We start from the raw sequence: 25,220 nt of genomic DNA, 5'->3' as shown, positions 1-25,220 counted from the left end.
ATTAAAGGCCCATCCTTTCAGTCTAGGGTCTTATTTTCTGCACATTTATATAGCTGTCAGAAAATAAAAGCACAAAGTGATCAAAAGGGAGAGCTTTTATTTACTACACCTTAAAGCATTCCTTGCAAAAACAGAAGCATTTCAGTCATGCTGTTTCTTGTAAATGCTTTCTCTGGCAATATTTTCAAACACTTAAGAATTTTGATAATGATCAGAATACCATTTTATATTAAACACCACCACCGTGGGAAAGGAGAATGTAAGTAAACAGTGGAATGCAGGAATGACGGATGTTATTAAAGCCTGGAATTTGGGGTGGGTGTTTTTGCCAACTTAACGCTGCTTTCCTGATACTTTATATAATCCCAGTTGAAAGTATGCATTGGGAAATGCTCATTGTTAAGTCATGTTTACAGAATCGGACTGACTAAGACAAGCTGTAGCACAGACCACGGCGAGCCTGCTGTGAGGAGAGGCTGGAACTGAAAGGGCTACGCGCCACTGTTGTCACCAAAAATGACACTGCACTTCAGCTAAGGAATGGGTCTTAACCAACAGAAAAGACGCATACAGCCAGATCAGTTTGATTTGTTTCTCACTTTTATTATTATTAATTATTACATATAAAGAACAATTAAGTGCTAGAGGCAGGACAGGAAAAATACATAGCATTTACAAAGATGAAACAAAAAAATATTTTTTTTTTCTTACCCTTACAGATTCTGTAAGCTTGCCATTGCTTCTGAACAGGTCTCTGATATAATGTAGATCTATAAATTACATCTCCTTCCATGAAGAACTTTGCTAGTTTTCTTTCAATAATTATATATAATCTCAAATCTGTACAACTTTGCTTCAAAATTATACTATAAGAATTAAGTAAATTCAGTGGGAATTTCCTTTTTAAAAACATATTTAAATAGTACCATATTTCTTTTCACTACAAAAATTTCCACATATTTCTCTTTTAAATACATCTATCTTACATTTAAAACATGCACCTACAGAATAAACCTCTATTTTAATTTGTCTAAGGAAAGTAAAAAATATACCCTGTACAAACAGAACTGGGGAATTTCATATTGCTTAAAGGCAGTGCTATCAAAACTATTGTCATTTCTGTAAAGCGCTAATGCTCGCTAGGATCATTTCTGTGCATTTTGCCACATCAGGAGTGCAGCCAGCAGGCTTTAAATAACAGAGCTAATTGTTGGATAGAGAATCTAGTCGAGAAAACTATTTCTGGTATTTGTACACTTAATTCCAGTGCTGTAACAGAAGCTGTATTGTATTTGCATAGAGAGAAGATCTGATTGTTGCACCTTTAGGTGTCATTGTGGTTCCCTCTCCCTTAAAGTCGAGCCCATTAGCACAACATGTAGACAGATAGAACTTTACTTGTACTTGTAGCACAGACATTTAATGAAACCGCTGGACATTATAGGGAGCCACATCCTGCTCAACAGCAGCTCGCAGTCTGAATGAAGCTCATCATTACTGATAGAGCCGACACTTGCGATGTGATTTAAAACTAAAGCAGCTTCTTAATACAGCCAGTTGAAGATGCTTCAACTAGAACTGAGTGCAGACTGATGGCAGGAAGGTCCCCCACACTGTATAGTTGGAAGTATACAACCAGCTGAGTGCCCGTGTCAGAAAGGGTAGTGCATTGTGGGAGGGTGACCAGAAATGACTTCAGAAGTTGTCCACTTGAACAATGAATCCGTTTACTTCCATAAAGCTATCTATGCAATGATCCTGTCTCTTTGACAGAGGCAGGAGTTCTAGACCAGGACACGCAGGCCTTCTGGTCTCTTATTTCCCCTATACAGAAAATATTTCAATAAAATAATAATTTTTCAAATTTAGAGAAGTTTTTATTTTGATCATTTACTTCCTATCTGAAGCAACTGTATTCAGCTATCTTAATAACAAAGAGCAGTCCGCTGTGTTCACTTTTGAGATTCCTGAGTGGAGTGACCAGGCTAGAAGAAGTCTGCACAACAGTGCACCACATTGGTCGAGGCGCTGTGAGCCCCCGGTAATGCACATTTAGCCACTGCTCCTTCCTAAAAGTGTGTGTGGAGGCTCTGCTCAAGCCAATCTGCTTACGTCTCCGTCATCCCCTGAACTCTACTCCGAGACGCTTATTAAATGACAATATGGCGGCCTGCCCAGCCTAGTAGTCCATACCCTTCTACTAACTGGCCTGCTCCTTACTAGTTACACTTACACGTTACAGATCTGTTTTTGTTTATGACAGTATTCTGAAGAAAGTACTGTTGAAAAAGTTTTGATTGTGAAAGATCAAAATGTTATAGCCAAAAATTTCAAAGATTGGGCTCTATTCTACATCTCTGAAATATGGAATTTATTTGATATGCGTTTTATTTGCATTGACCACTCATCCACTTGCAATACCCTGAGAAGCTCTGTAATAAATGTTATCTAACATACCTGCTGGCTGCTTCAATATCAAAGTGCTCAAAAACTGCATCAAAAGTGAGACAGGAATGAGATTGTCTGGCAAATTTGGTCAGAAGAATTGAGGACTAGAGCTAACTGGAGACATCTGCATTCTTCACAAAATTGGCAGAGGTAGGGGATGAGAGCAACATGGCACTGCTGTGCCTTTTCTGTAATGGATCAACCTACAGTAGGCCTACCTTTGTGCATTAATAACACCACGTGAAACAGTTTTATCACTTTGTGTGTTTGACCCTGAGTCTGCAGAAATTTCCTCAATTGGACCAAATGAAGATAAATGGTGATCTATAAGTAGGGCGGTCAAGACAAAACATCAAAAAAGAGAATAGAAATACAAGGAAAAGTAACCCTGACTATTATTTATTACACTGACAGGCTATGAAAAGTTTGCCTGATTTCAAAGTGCTAAGAAATACAACACTGTATTGTGAGGACTGGACTGGCCAGTCAGCAGCCTAGAACTCTGAATGACAATGCGGCTTTTTTTTTTTTTTTGTCCCCCAAAACACCCCCACCCCCCCGTTCATCAGCTTCCTTAGTAAATAACTTCAACTCCGATTAAAAAGTGGCGGTTCCTCTTCTAAAGAAGTGATTAACACAAAACCAGTCTCAGGCCTTTCACAAATGGTTGGTGGTCCAGAGCAGGCACACATACTTCAAGTGCTGCCTGTGGACTCCAGTGCTGTGAGCATCTTTAAAAGGCAAGATAGAACAAGTGAAGAAATGGTGTCCTGCTGCCCGTCTGGTGTGCTCTCAAATAAGCAAACCCACTTTGTTTTCTGTCGCATCTTTCCAATGTGAACTCCATCTCAAGAGACTGAGGACACAGCAGAAGGTAAACTGACTTGTTATGAACTTTACTGTCTAACACCTTAACTTACTAAGCATCACATGCCATCACCATCATATGCTATCAATACCACAACCGGGATCCCAGTCATTCAAATCATTTTTCTTTTTTGACATTCTGATTTTCAAACTGGTGTTACATGAGGTTGAGACACTGCTTCAGGTGTTTTCACCATGCAAACAGTGCTGGGTGAATAAACAAAAAAAATAGCCAACATTAACAAAAGGCATTCATTGCTGGATAGCAACAGCTTATTTTGATGAAAAGAAATCTCAGTTCACTTATTTCTGTCTCAAAGACCTCTACATCATGTCTTTAATAACATGCAAGATGGGACAGACTAATGATTTCCAGATCTTCATGTTTGTCACTCAAAACTACTTTTAGAAAAGAAAAATTATACAGATTGATGGCTGCTGCCGCTGAGTCATGTACAAAAGTACAAGGCACAGATAAATAACTTAGAAAAAAAAAAAAGAACACTCTTTCTCAAAAAATAAATATCGACAGATTTAGAAAGGATGGCAGTTGTGTGAGAAGCAGCATTAAAATGCTGAGACTTATCTGAAGCAGGCCCACAACCGGGATACTGAGTGCTTCTTACCATATGTCAAGTGTGCACATATGCCAGGAAAATACTTGAGCTAAAATATGGTATATAATGCAGAACACATTTTAAAAACACTGGAGCTGTATACTTGTGCTTGCTCATACAAAGTGAGCTTAATAATTGACAATGTGTCTGACATCAAGCCAAGCATCATCATTCAAGTGTGCCAGGAAAGCAGGATTTGTTTTTTTTTTGTTTTTCTTTTTCTGCATAGCGTGATTTTCCATACTATGACCTGTACATTTTCTCTCATTTTAAAGATGGCTCACACTGCATTCTGGGTCCCCAAAAAAAACTGTAACTGCTCCATACTGTAACAAACATTTTGTGAAGACCTATCAGAACTAGCAAGTGCAAAAATGCCTATTGGAAAATAACATTTTTCTCTGAAAGGGGGTCTGTCATTACTTTTAATTAGGAAAGCACAGACATGTTTATATGAATCGAGCACAGACTGTGTCTACTTTGTCACAGTATAGAAATGTTAAACCCCAGCAATTTCGTGAACAGGGAAAATAACTCTATAGCTCCCGAATATCAATTAATAAAGCATGATATCAGTACATTTAAAGATTTTTAAGCATCTGAAACTTAATGTATTGTGCAATTTGTTTCAAAAATATGCTGCTGATAGTTTACGACATTTCACAGCTTGGTAGCATCCCAGGCACACTTTGCTTATGACAGACTTGCCTTCAATAATCTGTCTGCTATAAAGAAGAACAGGAGATTGTTTGCTGCAGTTGCTGAGGTCTCACCCAGTAACAAATGGTAATGTATGCCCAGTTTTGGCTTACATAGCTTCATCTGCCAGTCTTCCAGAGATGATTTGAAGTCAGGACAAACCACCTTCTGGAACTATCCTAACCTCCCACTTTTCAAATAATAGGCCATCCTATCCTGACATGAAAAAGATGGAGCAAACTGGACAAGTGAAGCTTCCCAGTTCAAAAAACCCCAGGTAAAGCATGAGTCTAGTTTTCAGATATATAAAAAAGATTGCTTAGCTACAGTTTGCTCATCCAAAAAAATCAATTCCATAGCAGGAGTTCAATTCTTCTTCTATTTTTTTTTTAAACCACACAGCATTTCATAACACTTGTTTTCCTCTTTTGACCAAATTCCCTTCCTGTTTTCAAATGCTGAACTGTTGAAAGTAGGTTATTCAGCACACATCCTTGTTTTGGACTAAAGGTATGACCTATCACTGTAAATTATGTTCTAGGGTGCAATTAAGCAAAAAACAAATTGCAAAGGAAATGTTGAAATTTATCCCAAAAAAACACTTGGATAAAAACAAGTAACTTTATATAAAAAAGTGAACTCCTGCTTAACTATGTCCTACCCTTGTAATGAAATAATGGCTGTTCAATGACTTGAAATAGTGAAAGGTAGCTTCCAGGTATATCACAGAACAACAGATACTGTATGTCCCCAAACTTTGTGTTAATTGTGCTTTATGTACTCAACCAGTGTTGTCTCCTCCTGGACCCAAACAAGGTTCCATGAGGCCCGTTGAAACCTCCCTGACCAGCAGTGAGTTGCTTTGTTCCTCCAGCCTAGAAGACACTGTTTTCCTTGCGCAGTCCTATGTGCTGTGTGTTTACTTTGAAGCTGCTGTGTTGTCACTCGATCACGGTCTGCAGATCTGTGTCACAGGTGAACAGCTCTTTGTACAGAGGTGGGAACAGTGAGTGCACAATCAACGGGTACAGCTGGCGGAAAGCACGCAGTTTCTCAATGTGCTGGGCGCAAAGCAGCTTTAGCACCGCCATCTTCTGGAACAGCTGAGAAGGAAAGCAGAAACAGAGCAGCTAAACTTTTTTTGAACAAATATTCATTATCTGCCTGTTTTTAGCAGCCCTACTTATATTATGACATTTCAGATTAGTGGAACTCTTTAAAATATAATACCGGTACATTATTATTACCAATACCTATACATGTTGCCATTAAACATGAACACCTTGTGTAAGAATGTGTTCTGTAAGGTGTTTAAAAGCATTACCAGAAAAGATAAACAGATAAACATTTACAAATAAACCTTAGCAATGAATTCCTTCAAAAATGAGGATAACAGAAATATTTTATCCCATATCAAATCAAAACATTTACTTTTAACATTATTTTAACTGAATGAACAGTCAGCAAAAGTATGTCTCATAAATGTACATTAATTTTACTGATGTGTACTATCACTGTTTTTGTTATTCATTTAGCCAAAACCATTTAGATATTAATTTAATAAGAAAATGTTACATTTTCAATTATTTATACATGACACAATCTTTTTGACATACAGTAGACCCCTGTGAAGTTGCAGTTCAGAGTTTGCAGCCTCAGTTGTTCGCAGATTTTTCCTTAGAACCTAACTAATAATTGTTTGCGGAAACCGCAAATATCCTCAAATTTTTTACAGCTTTTTTCGTGGCAATACTGTACTGTGGAGAGAACACAAAGCAACCGTAGAGGAAAAGGCGGCTTGTGATGGTGAAAGTAGCCAATCCAAAAGCGTTATTCATTTCTCCTTGCTGCTGATTGGCTGCTGCTGTGTGATGCATCTCCTGCAGATGCAGCCCAGCATTCCTGTATCATAACAGTTTACCGCGTGTAGCTATCTCGAGTGTTTCACTGAGTGTTCTTGTGTTTTTCATTTTGTTCTTCTTAAAGCCCTAAGATGCCTCCCAAATGCCCAGCACCTTCTAAGGCTTCTGGCAATGAACCTGAGTGCCAGAAAAAGTTTAAGACCGTCCAGGAGAAGGTTGAACTACTGAATTTGCTCCCGGAACTAAAAAGTTATGCTGCAGTAGCCACCCAAAGAGCTGTAAATCCTCTGCTGTGCTGTGCAGTCATTATCTTCATTACACACCTTCATCGTACTGCACAGCTAATTCATCATCATCATCTTCAATCAATATCATTCATTATTGGTTTGTACCCATACATTTTACTGTATTTTTATTCAATTATTACGTATTTACCCTACTTATACCAAAGAAAATAAGTGCATGATTACAGTACATATAGGGGTAACATTGGTATTTTACACTCTAGCACTGTGGGAGACATAGCAGTACAGTACTATACAGTATATGGGTTTACCTTTACATTCTTTTTTTTTGAGTAATGTATAAAGCTGAGTTTGAAATGAAATTAAAGTGTTTTTGGGGCATATTTTGGGTTTAAACTATAAAAACAGGCATTTATAGGCATTTTTTGACCACATCCAAAATTTGTGGTTTATCACAATTTGCAGGTGCTCTAGGAATGTAACCCTGACGAGTTTTGGGGGTCGTCTGCATTAATAACATGGGATATGTGTTTACACAATATATTAAAAACATCTTCAAATCATTCTGATGTACATATCAATGAGAAGAATTTTGAAAATTGTCAACATTGCACCAAGCAATCTTTCATTGTTATTCATTAGCTCACATATTTATATTTTGCAAATACATCAATATATCTTCTGGATTCCAAAAGATGTGTACTTCAGTTTTAAGGCGATTTAATTAATGAAAAACCTTTTATCTCAAAAGCAAATTGCTCAACAGTGTTAATTTGGAGCTGAGATTAAATGCCTTTTCAGTTAGTCCACACTATCATTACTGCTTTTGCTGAATAATATGTAAGAGGTGGTAAGAAGCCATCTTTTTGTTTTGTCCTCTTGATCGAATGCCTGCTTGATTCTTTAAAGGGGTGTTTGATGTAATTGGTCCTAAAGTGCTGTCAATTGGTAACAGATCACTGCAGACGGGGACTGTACCTACGTGCTTTAAGCATGCAGTGATTCAACCGCTGTTAAAAAAGGCAAATCTTAATCTCTTGGTTCCTAGTAGCTTTTGTCCCATTTCCAAATGACCATTTCTCATCATAGTTTTGGAGAAACTTATGGGTACCCAGCTACAGGCTTTTTTGGAGCACAACAATATTTTTGGTAAGTTTCAGTTGGGATCCAGAACATTTCATAGCACAGGATCGGTGCTGCTAAGAGCAACAAATGATCTACTGCTGGCAGCTGATTTGGGGGAAGTGCTCCATGCTAATTTTATTGGATCTGAGTGCTGCGTTTGACACGGTTGATCATGACATTCTGATTAACAGGCTTGAGCGGTGGGTTGGTATTCGGGGTACTGCTGTTAAGTGGTTTGCAGATTACCTCAAAAACAGGACATTTTCTGTATATGTTGGTGGTTCAACGTCTCCTACTGCTTCTGTAATGTGTGGTGTACCCCAGGGGTCTGTTTTAGGTTTGGTCCTCTTCTTTTTACATATGTTACCATTCTGCGCTATACTAAACAAGTATAACCTCCCGTGTCATTGTTATGCTGATGATACCCAAATTTACTTCCCAATGCAGTCGGGTGGAGTCGGTGACATAGCTTTTTAATTGCTCAGATTATATAAAACACTGGATGGCACTTAACTTTCTGCAGTTAAATGAGTCAAAAACTGAGGCCATTCTATTTGGTCAACTCACTGTTACCCGAAAGATTGCTAGCACATTGGGTCCACTTGCCTGTCACTTAAAGCCATGTGCAAAAATATCGGGGTTATCTTGGATTCAGGTTTTAAATTTGACAAACAGATCAATGCTGTGGTAAAGAGTAGGTTTTTTTTCTATCTCAGGGACAGCAATAAAGTCGAGCCGTTTTTGTCATTTAACGATCTAACAAAGCTCATTCATGCTTTTGTCATGTCTCGTTTGGATTATTGTTAATGCCCTGCATGTCGGGGTATCCCGTACGACACTGTCTTGCCTGCAAAAGGTACAGAATGCAGCTGCTAGAGTTTTGAACAGCAAAAAGACAGACCACATTGCTCCGGTGTTGGCTTCTTTTCTTTGGCTCCTTGTTACTTACAAGGTGAATTTTAAGATTTTAATGTACGTTTTTAAAGCCATCCATGGGTCATCTCGACTGTACTTTGCTGATATTCTTGTTCCATATTCATCAGCCAGGCAGCTGAAGTCTTCAGATCAGCTACTGCTTACCGTCCCACGCACACGGTTGAAGCTGAGGGGCAGTCATGCCTCCGTGGTGGCTGGTCCTAAATTGTGGAAGGTTTGTCCCCTCGTAATAAGGTCGGCTCCCACAATTCACAGTTTTAAGTTTCTGCTAAAAAAAGCACTTTTATTCACTTATTTTTTAGCTTTATGAGTTTGAGAGTTTAAATCTTTTTATTTACATTGTTTATACTGTGTTCATATTATGTATATATTTTATTTTACATAATTTTATATAAGCTATGTTTATGTATCTTCATGTATAATGTTTCTTTTTTTTTTGTTTTTCTTTTTAATAATACCATATCTGGCTTTTATTTTTTACTGTTCCCTTTTATCCCATATAAAGCACTTCTAGTTGCTTTAAATGTGCTATATATGTTATATATACAGTGATCCCTCACTATATTGCGCTTTGCCTTTCGCGGCTTCACTCCATCGCGGATTTTATATGTAAGCATATTTAAATATATATCACGGATTTTTTGCTGGTTCGCGGGTTTCTGCGGACAATAGGTCTTTTAATTTCTGGTACATGCTTCCTCAGTTGGTTTGCCCAGTTGATTTCATACAAGGGACGCTATTGGCAGATGGCTGAGAAGCTAGATTGCTTACTTTTCTCTCTCTCTTGCGCTGACTATCTGTGATCCTGACGTATGGGGATTGAGCAGGGGGGCTGTTCGCACACCTAGACGATACGGACGCTCGTCTAAAAATGCTGAAAGATTATCTTCACGTTGCTATCTTTTGTGCAGCTGCTTCCTGAAACGACATGCTGCACAGTGCTTCGCATACTTAAAAGCTCGAAGGGCACGTATTGATTTTTGACTGAAAAACAAACTCTGTCTCTCTCTCTCTCCCTGCTTCTGACGGAGGGGGTGTGAGCTGCCGCCTTCAACAGCTTTGTGCCGCGGTGCTTCGCTACTTAAAAGCCAAACAGCCCTATTGATTTGTTTGCTAGGGATTGTTTTCTCTATCTATGTGACATTCTGTGCTCCTGACACGCACTCCTTTGAAGAGGAAGATATGTTTGCATTCTTTTAATTGTGAGACAGAACTGTCATCTCTGTCTTGTCATGGAGCACAGTTTAAACTTTTGAAAAAGAGACAAATGTTTGTTTGCAGTGTTTGAATAACGTTCCTGTCTCTCTACAACCTCCTGTGTTTCTGCGCAAATCTGTGACCCAAGCATGACAATATAAAAATAACCATATAAACACATGGTTTCTACTTCGTGGATTTTCTTATTTCGCGGGTGGCTCTGGAACGCAACCCTCGCGATGGAGGAGGGATTACTGTATATATATATATATATATATATATATATATATATATATATATATAGCATATATATCAGACAGTTGTGGCGAGCGCCCTCTTCTACGCAGTGGTGTGCTGGGGAGGCAGCATTAAGAGGAAAGACGCCTCACGCCTGGACAAACTGGTGAGGAAGGCAGGCTCTATTGTTGGCATGGAGCTGGACAGTTTAACATCTGTGGCAGAGTGAAGGGCGCTCAGCAGGCTCCTATCAATTATGGAGAATCCACTGCATCCACTTAATAGTATCATCTCCAGACAGAAGAGCAGCTTCAGTGACAGACTGCTGTCACTGTCCTGCTCCACTGACAGATTGAGGAGATCGTTCCTCCCCCAAACTATGCGACTCTTTAATTCCACCCGGGGGGGTAAACATTAACATTTAACATTATACATAGTTATTGTCTGTTTTTCACCTGCATTATTATCATTCTTTAATTTAATATTATTTATTGTATCAGTATGCTGCTGCTGAAGAATGTGAATTTCCCAATGGGATTAATAAAGTATCTATCTATCTATCTATCTATCTATCTATCTATCTATCTATCTATCTATCTATCTATCTATCTATCTATCTATCTATCTATCTATCTATCTAAATAAATAAATAGCTTTAATAGCTTAGTTTAATGTACCTTTGACAGTAGACCATCACGTCGATTCCTCAGCAGTATCCTCTTGAAGGCCATGTCCACATGGGTATGGAGGCGCTCCACTTTGGCCTTCTCTTGTAACCACTGTCTCTCTGCCAAAAAAAAAAAAAAAGGTTTTTACAAACAAAAGCCTGGTAACCTTGTGGTTCATAGTCCAGTGACAAGGCCACACAAGATCTGTTGCAAGCCTTCTGAGATAGATATTTGTCTTATCTCATTACTAAAGTAAGTCACGCTCGGGACACAGATTTTGATAATCTCATTAGCCTAATTTCTCCAAAATAATTTTAAGTTGAATTCAGAAGGTCCTCAAGCTCATGTTGTCCACCACACTACTTGGTAATTTATTCCATGTGTCTGTGGCGCTTTTGTGTGGAGTTAAAAGAGTTACCTGATTTGAAAAGGCAGTGTACATATTTTAAATAATGTTACATCAGGACTTGAAATTTGGCGCAGGATTGTGGATATTCTGCACAAATGTAGAAATTCTGCAAATTCAGATTGTTAGTATGCAAATCTCACACAGTTATTTTTAAGCAACCAGTCTTACTTGTTACATGAATATTTTTTTAAATCATTATTTTTATAATTATGCTTTATAGTATTTGTAACTTGGGATTTTTTTTTCTTCACTGTTTACATTTTGTTAAGCTCACACACACAGGATATCACTTTGTATTTTAGCTGCAGAATCGGGCAGTCAGCTGGTCAGTGGAGTGGCACAATGCTGCTGTGGCCCTGCATTTACTGTACACCTCAGAACTTGATTAAACTTTGTTAAACTAAAGGCCAAAAATGGGATGCAAGTACTGTACATTCCTGCATTCAAATCATTCTTGCCCTGCAAATTTGTAGATATGTTGTGACAAATACAATGATAATTGTCATTTATTTAAAATGTCTTAGGTAGACTGGCTTCCTTTAAACCTGAGTCGGAAAAGTAAGAATCAGTGACACGCAAAAAAAAGAAAAACAATGCACAAGGAGACCTTTCAGGATATCCGCTGTAGCATGGCTAAGGCTGTCACCTCTTTAACTCATCAAAGAAGGACATTTCAGAATAAAAATAAGGACCAAGTAGGATGCCTTTACCAATGATGCTACAGTTAACCTCTGTATTCTTTTAGAAACGTCATTTGGTTTTGGCAACAGTTCATGGTAACCTCAAAGAAAATATGTTCATTGGCAAACTAGTAAAGTTCATCATTCCCAAAACTGCATACTTTAATTCAGAGGAGCAGGGAATGAGAGCCTATCATGGTAGCACTGGGCACAATGCAGGTTAAAGGGCCTGGACGGGGTACCTACCAGTCCATCGCAGCCTCCACTCAGCACACACCCACACTAATGCTGGAACCGTTTAACCAAACCAGTAAGGCTTTGAGAATGTGAGAGGAGAACTGCAGTGCTCGGGGTGGAAAAAAACACCAAAACGGACAATATGTAAACTCCACACTGACACTCTGGTGCAGGATTTGATCCGAGTATACTGGATCTGTAATGTACCAGTGCTAATCTCCTATAACTAACTGTATTTTAACTAAATATCTCAAATTCTTTAAATTAACTTAATTCACAGAGCCTTAAGATGACTGCTAAAATGCCTTAAAACTGCACAAAACTATACTTGGACAGGAAAAACTACTCTATGAATGAAAAAAAAAATGTAATAAAAAAAATATTGAGGAAAAAAAATTATTTTTCTTTACATTCTCTGGCGTTTTGCCTAAGTATGAGTGGAAATCTCTACATGCAAAATAAACAATTATTTATTTAAAATTTATTTTGTTATGTCTACTATTTTATTTGAAAGAGTAGCTGATAGCTTTATCTATTCAAATTTTTATAAAATTCTGTTAACATCAAAAAGAATATGCTGTGACTTAAAAATGGCTGAAAATATAAGTGTTTTGTAGACTGTGGGTTTTTGTTCCTCCTTAGTATGAAATCTGACCTCAATTTCACCAATGAATTTTGAGTCCTGCATATAGTAGAATATTATCCATTTATAGCCATAGTTTAGCTGCAGACTGTGTGTGTTCACATACCGTGTACAATACCCTGAATGACTAAAAAAGGAAAAAGAAACCACTGAAGAAACAAATATAAAGCCACTAGGTGTAGAGGGTCTATCAGATCGAAACCCCTAACAGTGGCAGTTTTTCAGAGTATCTGTATTCATAAAGTCATGTCTTCCCAAGTGTGTGAATTAATTACTGGAGATTTACAGATAAACTCTGTGTGAAAGGGGCTTTTGTATAGACAATAGCACTGAAACAACCAAACAATACTATTACATTTAAATGTATGATGCTATATGTAATCGCACATGTGTAACTAGACACGGCACAAACAGAAGTGATTACAAGTTTTGCTTGGACTACAAGTCTCACATATTTGTTTCCTGTCATTGTCATCCACTCCACTATGTAGGAATATTTCTGACAAAATTAAATAAATGCACAAATAAATAAAAGTACTGTGAAATGTGAGAATAAATAAATACATGTGTCATGAAATGTTTCCTTGTTGCATATTTATTTAATTTTGTCTGTAATATTCCTCCAAATGCATCATGAAATATTGTGTGACCAGTGGCCACAGCCATTACCTGGCCGGAATGCCAGCTGGATGGAAGGACCCAGGGGAGAGTATCCACAGTGCACTACCTTCCCTGGGACACTACAGGGCGGCCCTCCTGGGTGGCTGTAGCACCACACATTACCACAGGGCACGCTGGGAGTTGGAGTTTGGTACAGCCCTGTTGGGTTAAGTGGGGGCCGCTAGGGGGAGCCCTACAGTGGACGTCCACCACACTTTGGAGTGATTCCAGGTAATGCTGATGAGCCATCTGGAGCACTCCCAGGACCTGCTTAACAGGAGCCACCTCACTCCATTTGGCCAGCCAGCTTGATGTGGAGGTGGAAAAGAACTGTGTATTTGGTGCTGCTTTGTGTTGTGCTGTTGTGGGGAGCGAGACAAGCGCTTCCTGCTTGTAAATAAACTGTGTGTGTGATGCAGTTGTGCTGGGGTTGGGACAGCTGGAGCACCCCTGGTTTCCAAAATAGCTTTAGATAAATCTGTCACTTGTACTCATCAAAGTTGAGAGGGTATGCTCTGGCACAAATACTGTGTTTTGATTGGTGAAACATCTTCTGTAGATTGCTCATGCCTTATTCAATATGTCTGTGCAGGAGACGGAGGTAAATGAGATAGCACAAAAATGAATTAGAAAAATGCTTACTACTGCCAATGATATGGATTTTGCCAAACATATCACATATCTCAGAGAGAAATTTGAAGATTTTCAGAAGAAATTACAGTGTTGGCAGTCCTTTTATGTAGACTATGATATTGATTTTTTGAAAACATCAAAAAACTGGTGCAGTAGACTAAGCTACACGCCAGTTCAGGTGACAAAGTTACCTGCCCTGAACTCAGATCCTTACACATTCCAGCTGGGTCAGTTGAACACTTCCTTTTATGTGGTTTAAAAGTAGCACAGATCAAAAATCTACATGGTGTTTCAGAGAAGACGATCACAAGGAGACGAATGAGCCAGTGTGAGATACGGTGAGCTGCACCTCTATCAGTTTAGACACTTTGAAATTGAAAGCCCAAAGCAGTGCCAACTAATATTTTGAATTCAATATCTGACCCTTGTTTTACTGGTGTAAAGTCAGGTGCATATTTACAGCTACTTTTTCAAACAGCTCTGATAAGTGGCAGTAGCAATCATCGGTAGTAGTAAGCATTTTTCTAATTAATTCATTTACCTCCATCTCCTGCAGACATAATGAATCAGGCATGAGCAATCTATAGAAGAAAATTCACCAATCAAAACACAGTATGTGCTAGAGCCCACCACCTCAACTTTGATGAGTAAAAAATAACAGTTTTATTTCAAGCCATATTTCATGATGCGTTTGGAGGAATATTACAGACAATATAAAATAAATAAATAAATAAATAAGCAACAAAAAACATTTCGTGACACATTTATTTATTCATGATCACATTTCACAGCATATTTATTTCTGGTCACATTTCGCAGTACTTTTATTTATTTGATTTTTGTCTGTAGTACTAGGGTGTTGTACCGTGTTAGCCATTATGAATGTAGTGAGAAGTCAAGCAAAATGACATCTTTTATTGGCTAACTAAAAAGATTACAATATGCAAGCTTATTACCTCAGAAGCTTGCATATTGTAATCTTTTTAGTTAGCCAATAAAAGGTGTCATTTTGCTTGACTTCTTACTACATTTGATTTTGGCCTACATATTCCTCCATACTCAATCAGAAGAGGAAGCACTGATGTAATGGATGGGCCCAGGCATCAGAGTTAACTCACCTTGCCAAGGCTGATAAGAACCTTTTATGCTTTCTGCCAACCAGTGTATCATCCGTGCCAGTGGGCAAGTTGTACCCCCTCATAGGTCACAAACCTAACTTTACACAGTAAATATGTGGACATTTTTACATTTCAATTTACAATAAAAGAAACTGCACAGATAACGAAGATTGGACCAGCAGCTCTTTATTTCTTTATGAAGAGATGTAAATCACTACTGTTCATTTATTTTACTTATATTTGTGATTTTTTTTTAACATTATCAATTGCATATGTGAATGGCTTATGTAGGAGTTTTGACTTTGCTGAAAACCTGCATTTTGTATCTTTACTTATGGTGAATGCAAACTGGCCACAAATTCTGTTCATTTAAGTTATAGTATTTCTGGTTTATTTATGTCTATTTATTGCATCTAAACAATCTATTGAAACTTAATGCTCTCAAGAGCACAAGCAGCAGGACAACACATTTGGTGTACAGGTGGGAGCCTGACTCTGTTTACAGTTGAGTCAGAAGTAGGTGAGACAAAGCCTTTTAGAAAGCAGACACAAGTACTCAGAAAAACTGGTTCTGCATAGGCCTTTAAAATAAACCCCTGCTTGACCTGACTTTATATTTTACATAGCCGTTGAATGCTTCACATCATATAATTTTCTGTTAAAGAGTCTTCCTGTCTTATACTACTACTTTATATTTTGCCTGCTGTACTGAAAATATGTATCAATCAAAAGCAATGCACTCTTAGTTCTAAAATATTGCAAACATGCAGTATATATGTTCTTCACAGGATGAGATTTAATTTATAACACAGACATCCCGAATGACCCGGTTGTTTACAGTGTTGCTATTGTATATTTAAAGGGGGTTTCCAGTAAATCATACTTTACTACCACTTAAACTCAAAAACATCTTTGAAAAGATAAAAGTGACAACCAGTGGTGGGAAAAAACTCACAAATGTAACACTCCTTCTTCTTGGTCTCCACACTGACACTAATATACACCCCAACATACATATAAACTCGACTGAATTATTACCAGAGTTGATGAGCACCAAGGCTGTAAAGAGAGCCACCTCTTCCTCAGATAAGTGCAGTGTGCATAGGCTCTTGGCAAAATCAAACATTGATGTCACCAAATCCATGCAACCTAAGAAAAAAAATGAGATGTTAGATTGTATCTTAATATTATGTCTGCAATATCTCAGCTTCCCTTACTTTTCAAACTACAAAATCTGTTATCTATAAAAGTATATGACAGCGGTGAGACCCACAATGAGATAAACATCAATACCTAGGTCATCTATATCATATGAAAAGTGTAATTTGAGAAAGGAGTATTAAAAATAAAAGGTTTGGTGATTTTGACATATTAATTTAATGCAGAATATTTTGCTTTGTTAGGCAAAAGCTGAAACATATTTATAGTGGAGTTAAAAAGTATCATTCCTAGAAATTCGTACATATCTATTATATTTATTAAATATATCATATTTATTGGCAATTTGCAGGTAATTTTTAAAACTGAAATATATATAACTAAATTTAATGTTAGATAGAAAAGAAATTTCTAATAATTTTCCTGTATTCTAAATATACAGGGTGATTCTAATGGGTGGGCCCCAAGTTATGATCTATTACTGTCTTAATAATGAAGCAATCCAAACAAAATAAAGATCACAGTATTCCTGGATAACTGTACAAACGGGTGAGGAATTGCGCTCTTTTGACTTATTTGTGAATGAACTGCATGACCGTGAAATCAGTGAAGCTTATTTCCAGCAAGAAGGGGCAAACTGTCACATGTTGGCTTACAGCATGGCATGGGTCATTTCAAAGGGACTATGGCCACCTCGTTCCCTGGACCTGTCACCTCCAGATTTCTTCTTTTGGAGAGAGCTGAAAGGAAAAGTGTACAAGACCAAACCTCATACACTGGAACAATTACAGCAAAATACTGAACAGGAAATTGCTCCCATCACCCCTACAATGATTGCAGATATCTTTGCCAATATGGGGCACTGTGTCGATCTGTGTTTGCAAGAAGAAGGAGACCATATCCAACACAGAATTTGATTGTGATTGTACTGTATACAGGTATACACTGTGTATTTATTTCGATTCTATCACTTCATTATTACGTGAGTAACACCTCACAACTTGGGGCTCCGCCCATTAGAATCTATTATTTTAAACAAACATTTAATACAAACTGGGGATGAGGTTATCAAAAAGCACCAATCTGGTAAAAGTATGTGAAGTACTGAGATTAACCTTGTTAGCGTTACACGTTTTTTCTAGAAAAAATTTAAAAGGGGTTGCATTTTTTTGTTTTGAGAAATTACATATTTATTAAATCTCATCTTTCTACTGTAAAATGTGCAAACCACTAAAAGTACAAAGTCAGAAGTGTAGAAAGTATAATAATAATACAAATAATAATGATGAATAACAATAAAAAATAATCTTAATACCATATATACTGTCAAAATGTGTAGGGTGTGTGGTCAATCCTGAAGCACGGTGAAATACACAATCAAACATCACAGTCAGGACAATAGTTGCATGGTTTCTTGCAGATTTTCTTTCCAGACTGATCAGCTTTTGAACAGCACACTGCACATGTGCTAATGACACGAGCGTCACTTTCGAATTCATCAGAATTGCTTTCAATTTCACTGTCCGTTTCAGTTTCAATGTCTGAAGATCGGCTTCTCTCCAAGCTCCCAACGTCCTTCCGGGAGCTCTGAACCCAACACCGTCGGTAATGTCATTGAGATAAGCTGACAAATGAGGACAAATCTCACATGAAACCAGGGGATATTTTCAAAAGGTGCATAAGTGCTTTTATTTAAAACAACAAACAATGTTCAAAGTGCAGTGCCTCAGGTTCAATAAATCCATAAAAACCAGTGTCCAGGGGTATAAAATCCAATAAATAAATCCTTTAAAATATGAGGTAAAATGCAGTAATTAAAACACAGTCTCTCTCTCTTTCTTACTCTCCAGCCCACCTCTGTCTCTCTTTCTCCCTGGCTCACCCATTGCTCCTTCAGCCGGCGGAGACCCAACAGCCACGAGCTCCTTCGGCTAACCTCCGTCTTGGCCTCCTTCCAGACGTCACTGTCAGACCGTTGAGGTCAGCTATCCTCCCTTCATCCTTCGCGCTCCTATAGTAGCTCCTCAGATCCCTCAGGAGGACACCTGCTCTGCTCACCCCACTCACTCAAACATTCAGTGGGGCAAACTAGCCCCTAAAGCGCCACCAACAAATGCTCCTCCACGGGCCCCAGCTCATTCTGTCTCCCGCTCGAGGTGTCCAGATAATCCTGCTAGGACTGCTCTTTCCCGGCCTTTAACCTCCTTTCTCTTTCTCCATCTCGATTTCTTCCATCCCTCGATGCATCTATTCATCTCCCTTTTCCTTCTATTTCTATCTCCCTTTTCCTTTCATTTCTATCTCCCCTTTTCTCTGGTGTCGACCCATATATACAGTACATCCGGAAAGTATTCACAGCGCATCACTTTTTCCACATTTTGTTATGTTACAGCCTTATTCCAAAATGGATTAAATTCATTTTTTTGCTCAGAATTCTACACACAACACCCCATAATGACAACGTGAAAAAAGTTTACTTGAGGTTTTTGCAAATTTATTAAAAATAAAAAAATTGAGAAAGCACATGTACATAAGTATTCACAGCCTTTGCCATGAAGCTCAAAATTGAGCTCAGGCGCATCCTGTTTCTCCTGATCATCCTTGAGATGTTTCTGCAGCTTACTTGGAGTTCACCTGTGGTAAATTCAGTTGACTAGACATGATTTGGAAAGGCACACACCTGTCTACATAAGGTCCCACAGTTGACAGTTCATGTCAGAGCACAAACCAAGCATGAAGTCAAAGGAATTGTCTGTAGACCTCCGAGACAGGATTGTCTTGAGGTACAAATCTGGGGAAGGTTACAGAAAAAATTTCTGCTGCTTTGAAGGTCCCAATGAGCACAGTGGCCTCCATCATCCGTAAGTGGAAGAAGTTCGAAACCACCAGGACTCTTCCTAGAGCTGGCCGGCCATCTAAACTGAGCGATCGGGGGAGAAGGGCCTTAGTCAGGGAGGTGACCAAGAACCCGATGGTCACTCTGTCAGAGCTCCAGAGGTCCTCTGTGGAGAGAGGAGAAACTTCCAGAAGGACAACCATCTCTGCAGCAATCCACCAATGCATCTACCTGTATGGTAGAATGGCCAGACGGAAGCCACTCCTTAGTAAAAGGCACTTGGCAGCCCACCTGAAGTTTGCCAAAAGGCACCTAAAGGACTCTCAGACCATGAGAAAGAAAATTCTCTGGTCTGATGAGAGAAAGATTGAACTCTTTGGTGTGAGTGCCAGGCGTCATGTTTGGAGGAAACCAGGCACCGCTCATCACCAGGCCAATACCATCCCTACAGTGAAGCATGGTGGTGGCAGCATCATGCTGTGTGGATGTTTTTCGGCGGCAGGGACTGAGAGACTAGTCAGGATAAAGGGAAAGATGACTGCAGCAATATACAGAGACATCCTGGATGAAAACCTGCTCCAGAGCACTCTTGACCTCAGACTGGGGCGACGGTTCATCTTTCAGCAGGACAACGACCCTAAGCACACAGCCAAGATATCAAAGGAGTGGCTTCAGGACAACTCTGTGAATGTCCTTGAGTGGCCCAGCCAGAGCCCAGACTTGAATCCGATTGAATATCCTGGAGAGATCTTAAAATGGCTGTGCACCGACGCTTCCCATCCAACCTGATGGAGCTTGAGAGGTGCTGCAAAGAGGAATGGGCGAAACTGGCCAAGGATAGGTGTGCCAAGCTTGTGGCATCATATTCAAAAAGACTTGAGGCTGTAGTTGCTGCCAAAGGTGCATCAACAAAGTATTGAGTAAAGGCTGTGAATACTTATGTACATGTGACTTCTCAGTTTTTTTATTTTTAATAAATTTGCAAAAACCTCAAGTAAACTTTTTTCACGTTGTCATTATGGGGTGTTGTGTGTAGAATTCTGAGGAAAAAAATGAATTTAATCCATTTTGGAATAAGGCTGTAACATAACAAAATGTGGAAAAAGTGATGCGCTGTGAATACTTTCCGGATGCACTGTAGATATACATACAGTGTATATATATATATATATACACACACACACACACACACACACACACACACACCTCCGCACGCCTCCATGGGCGCAGTGCCTTAATCACACACCGCAGGAAGCCAATGAGGCAATCTAGAACGACCGCACCCACACGTGCAAGTGCGACTCGCTCCAATCACCTCATTAACTCCCTGCGGTCGTGCAATCGCACCCACAGAGAACGGCTATGTGGATTTAAAACCCAACCTTTTTTTTATTGGAAGCCACGGACCCGCTATGCCACATGCATGACTTCCTAATTTTAGTTCTTATGTTAGTCATGAACTCTTTTTAAGATATGACATTGTTGCAGTGGGTTTACCAGTGGATGTGCACTATATTAGCATTTTAGTTCCAGGTTGTAATTTAAAAAAAGGTCTGGTCAAACCAGTATAAACACTGATAACTTAATTGCCATCTCGAGCTGTCCCAAAACGTCAGTGCAGATATGGTCTTCTGAGAACCTCAGTATGGCATTGCTAACTAACGAGACATTTTACATTAACAATCTTATTAGTGATACCAATACAGACTTTCTGACAACGAGTGAAACGTGGCTCAGTAGTGATGGTGCTGCAGTATTAATTGAAGCAGCACCTCCAAATTATAATTTTGCTCACACTGTTAGCCAAGGTAAAAAGGCGATGATCTAGAGAGTATTTTCTCAAGCTGGTTAATCTGTAAGATGTCAATTTTGGTACTTTCGTGTCTTTCAAGTAATCTGGTGCAGCTAGTCAAGGAGTATCATAATCTCTAGTATTGACCATTTATTGACCTCCTAAATATAATGCATCTTTTACTGATTCATTTTCAGATTTAGTGTCTATAATAATAACAAACTATGACTGGTTCCTAATAGTAGGCAACTTAAGCTTTCATTTTGATAACCAGTCTAACCCCAAAGGAAGAGAATTTATTAATTTACTGCATTCTTTTGAATTTACCTAGCACATTACTCATGACTACACATAAGGGAGGATGCATGCTGGATTTAGTTAACCAGTATATCTGACCATTTTTGCATTTTATTTAATGTAGAAATTCTGGAGACTAAAACTAATGAGCAAAATATCCCTAGTAAATGTTATTTTGATGCCACGGCTGCCTCTAGGTTTGCTAATACTGTACTATGCATGACCAGTCTGAGAGTAACGCTTGTATTAATACACCCAGCAATGTAACCAGTAAGGAGGGCAATTTTAATGCTAAAATGAAAGCTGTAATTAAAATTGTAGCCCCAGATAAAGTTGTTAAAAAATTCACCAGCACCAGAATACCTTGGAAGACACTCTGTCTACACTTAAGAGGACATGCCGCAAGGCTGAGCGTAAATGGGGGGAAAAACTAAAAAACAGTTCACCATAAAATATTGAAGGCGCATATTACTGAGTACAACAAAACAGACTGACTAGAGAGAGGCTGTCCTACTTTTCTAAAATTATCAATGGAAATGCAGGAAATCCAAGTTTTATTTTTTACTTTTGATCATGTTCTAAACAAAACTCAATCAGCAGATTGCCTCCTGAATACTTAAGTGAAACATGCAAAGCTTTTGCAACATTCTTTAATCACAAAACAAGCAAGTTACATGTAACATAATACATCCCTCACAGGACTATACCACTGACCCTTACCAAGTTCACTATAGTAAATTAAATTCCTTCATTATAATAGGTTTACGTGAACTTCATAGAATAATTACTCAATTATAACCTTCCATTTCTACCCTTGACTCAGTCCCAACATGCTTTTTTTAAAGAAGTTTCTGATGTGCTCATTGATAGTGTACTTGATATAGTTGGCTCCTCATTAGATACTGGGTTCTTCCCAGATTCTGTAAAAACAGCAGTAGTTAAACCCCTGCTCAAGAAAAATACTCTTTAAGAGTATTGTCTTTAAGAACTTTTCTAACCTGCCTTTTTTAAGTAAACTTCTAGAAAAAAAGTTTTTTACCAGTTAAATAATAAACACAACATTCTTAATAAGTTTCACTCAGGTTTTAGACTAAATCACAGCACAGAAACTGTATTGTTTAAAATAGTTAATGACCTACAGGTTAATGTTGATGCAGTTAGACTATAGCGCAGTTGTCGACACCATAGACCTGGGCATTTTTATTAATTATTTTAGCCAATGGGTGGGTCTCTCTGGTAATGGTCCTAAGTTGGTTTCAGTCTTACTTAACACGTAGGAAATTTTTTGTTAGTTATGGTGATTGTATTGTATGTTTTATATGGGATACCACAAGGATCTATTATGGGCCCACCATTATTTTCAATTTACATGCTCCCATTAGGCCAGTTTATCTCAAAACACAAGGCGAGCTACCACAGTTATGTAGAGAGGACACAGATTAACTTATCTATAGCACCTGATGACCCTGATTCTCTGTGTGCTTTGATCCAATGTCTGACTTGTATTACTGAGTGGATGAATAGTAATTTTCTCAAGCTAAATAAACAAAAAACAGAATTTTTTCTTGTTGGAAAAAATGGAAATAGTGAAGATCTTAGAAATAAACGACCCCTTGGCACTCAAAGACAAGGTGGAAGTTAAGAATTTAGTTGTGATCATGAACTCTGATCTAAACTTTAAATCAAACATTAACTATACTGCTAGGACTGCATTTTTTCACTTATGAGATATTGCAAAAGTTTGACCTCTTATAACATGGCAAAACACTGAAAATTTAATTTACGCTTTTGTTTTTAGTCAACTAGATTACTGTAATGCTCTCCTAACAGGACTACCTAAGAAAATACATAAATTTGGTTTCAGTTAGTTCAAAATACAGCAGCTAGAATCTTAACCAGCAAAAAAAAAATTTGAGCACATTTCACTGGCTTTAACATCATTAATTGGTTACCTCTGTCGTTTAGAACAGATTTTAAAATACTGCTAATGGAATATAAGGCTGTGAATAATCTTGCTCCACTCGCATATTCTGGAGTGCCAGTCATAACCTCAGATCATCTAACACTAGTTTGCTTATTATACAGAGAGCTAAGCATAAAAAAGTGGAAGTTTCATCCACCTCCTCCCAACTCTGGCTCCCGGAGTAGTGGCTGCTGGCTCTTTTTATAAGGCACTCGGAAGTGCTCCAGGTGCTCATTGGCTGTGCTGCAATTAAGGGCTCAGCAGCACCCCCAGAACCGAACAGAGCTGCACCAAACTCCAGCTCCCATGGAGCCCTGCGGGAGTCTGAGGCACCACTGCAACCCAGGGGGGCTGCCACCTAGCGCTCCAAGGGAGGTAATGCTCTGGAAACACTCCCTTCCCCGGTCCTTCCATGCGTGTGTGTGTAATATATACAGTGGAACCTTGGTTCACGACCATAATTCGTTCCAAAACTCTGGTCGTAAACTGATTTGGTCGTGAACCGAAGCAATTTCCCCGATAGGACTGTATGTAAATACAATCAATCCATTCCAGACCATACGAACTGTATGTAAATAAATATTTTTTTTAAGTTTTTAAGCACAAATATAGTTAATTAAACCATAGAATGCACAGCGTAATAGTAAACTAAATGTAAAAACATTGAATAACACTGAGAAAACCTTGAACAACAGAGAAAACTAACACTGCAATAGTTCGCGCTATAGCGCTACCAACCGCTGGCTAAAAACATTTTTTTAATGAGTTTTAAGCACAGGGAAAAAAATGAACATTTGAAAAAATCTGTAATTTAATAAACCACCAAGAAAAGTAACATTGCAACAATGCACGCTACGAACCAATCGCTGTAAACAGAAGTGAAAACAAAATCAAGCCCAGTGCATTCTTTTAACTGCCTTCCTACTGTGTGCGTCCAGCTCTCTCGCGCTGCCTGTGTGTGTGTGTGTCGCGCGCTCTCTAGCTCTCTCTCTTGCTCGCTGCACAGGAAATGCACAGGGAGAGACTGAACATGTACAAACCGAAAGGGAAACTGGCTTGTACGTATACCGAGTGTGTGGTCATTAACCGAGGCAAAAGTTTGGCGCACTTTTTGGTCGTAAACCGACTTGTATGTTTACCGAGACGTTCGTGAACTGAGGTTCCACTGTGTGTGTGTGTGTGTGTATGTATATATATATGTGTGTGTGTGTGTGTGTGCAAAAGTTTTAGGCAGGTGTGAAAAAAAGTTGTAAACAAAGAATGCTTTCAAAAATGGAAGTGTTAATCATTTATTTTCATCAATCAACAAAATGCAGTGAATGAACAAAAGAGAAATCTAAATCAAATCAATATTTGGTGTGACCACCCTTTGCCTTCAAAACAGCATCAATTCTTCTAGGTACACTTGCACACAGTTTTTGAAGGAACTCGGCTGGTAGGTTGTTCCAAACATCTTGGAAAACTAACCACAGATCTTCTGTGGATGTAGGCTTCCTCACATCCTTCTGTCTCTTCATGTAATCCCAGACACACTTGATGATGTTGAGATCAGGGCTCTGTGGGGGCCATACCATCACTTCCAGGACTTCTTGTTCTTCTTTACGCTGAAGATAGTTCTTAATGACTTTGGCTGCATGTTTGGGGTCGTTGTCCTGCTGCAGAATAAATTTGGGGCCAATCATACGCCTCCCTGATGGTACTGCATGATGGAGAAGTATCTGCCTGTACTTCTCAGCATTGAGAACACCATTAATCCTGACCAAATCTCCAACTCCATTTGCAGAAATGCAGCCCCAAACCTTCAAGGAACCTCCACCATGCTTCACTGTTGCCTGCAGACACTCATTATTGTACCGCTCTCCAGCCCTTCAACGAACAAACTGCTTTCTGCTA

The 25,220-nt window shown here is 38.7% G+C and overlaps 1 protein-coding gene across 4 annotated transcripts in view; it reads right to left on the bottom strand.

Moving 5' to 3' along the window:
* Positions 1 to 582: 582 nt before the first annotated feature.
* LOC114646733 (nuclear receptor ROR-alpha A-like) overlaps positions 583 to 25,220 on the bottom strand; it is a 344,553-nt gene continuing 319,915 nt past the window's right edge. For all 4 annotated transcript variants that reach the window (XM_028795052.2, XM_051922242.1, XM_028795053.2 and 1 more), the window contains 3 exons: positions 16,320 to 16,430; positions 10,911 to 11,020; positions 583 to 5,734 (listed from right to left, as the gene is read on the bottom strand). In XM_028795052.2, coding sequence (XP_028650885.1) covers positions 5,573 to 5,734; positions 10,911 to 11,020; positions 16,320 to 16,430 — 383 coding nt within the window. In that variant the 3' untranslated portion in view covers positions 583 to 5,572. The remainder of the gene's footprint in view (positions 5,735 to 10,910; positions 11,021 to 16,319; positions 16,431 to 25,220) is intronic.

This window comes from Erpetoichthys calabaricus, chromosome 2 (assembly GCF_900747795.2).
Source record: "Erpetoichthys calabaricus chromosome 2, fErpCal1.3, whole genome shotgun sequence".
Lineage (NCBI taxonomy): Eukaryota > Metazoa > Chordata > Cladistia > Polypteriformes > Polypteridae > Erpetoichthys > Erpetoichthys calabaricus.
Note: the sequence above shows the minus strand (reverse complement) of the source record. Positions and strands in the feature narration are given on the sequence as shown.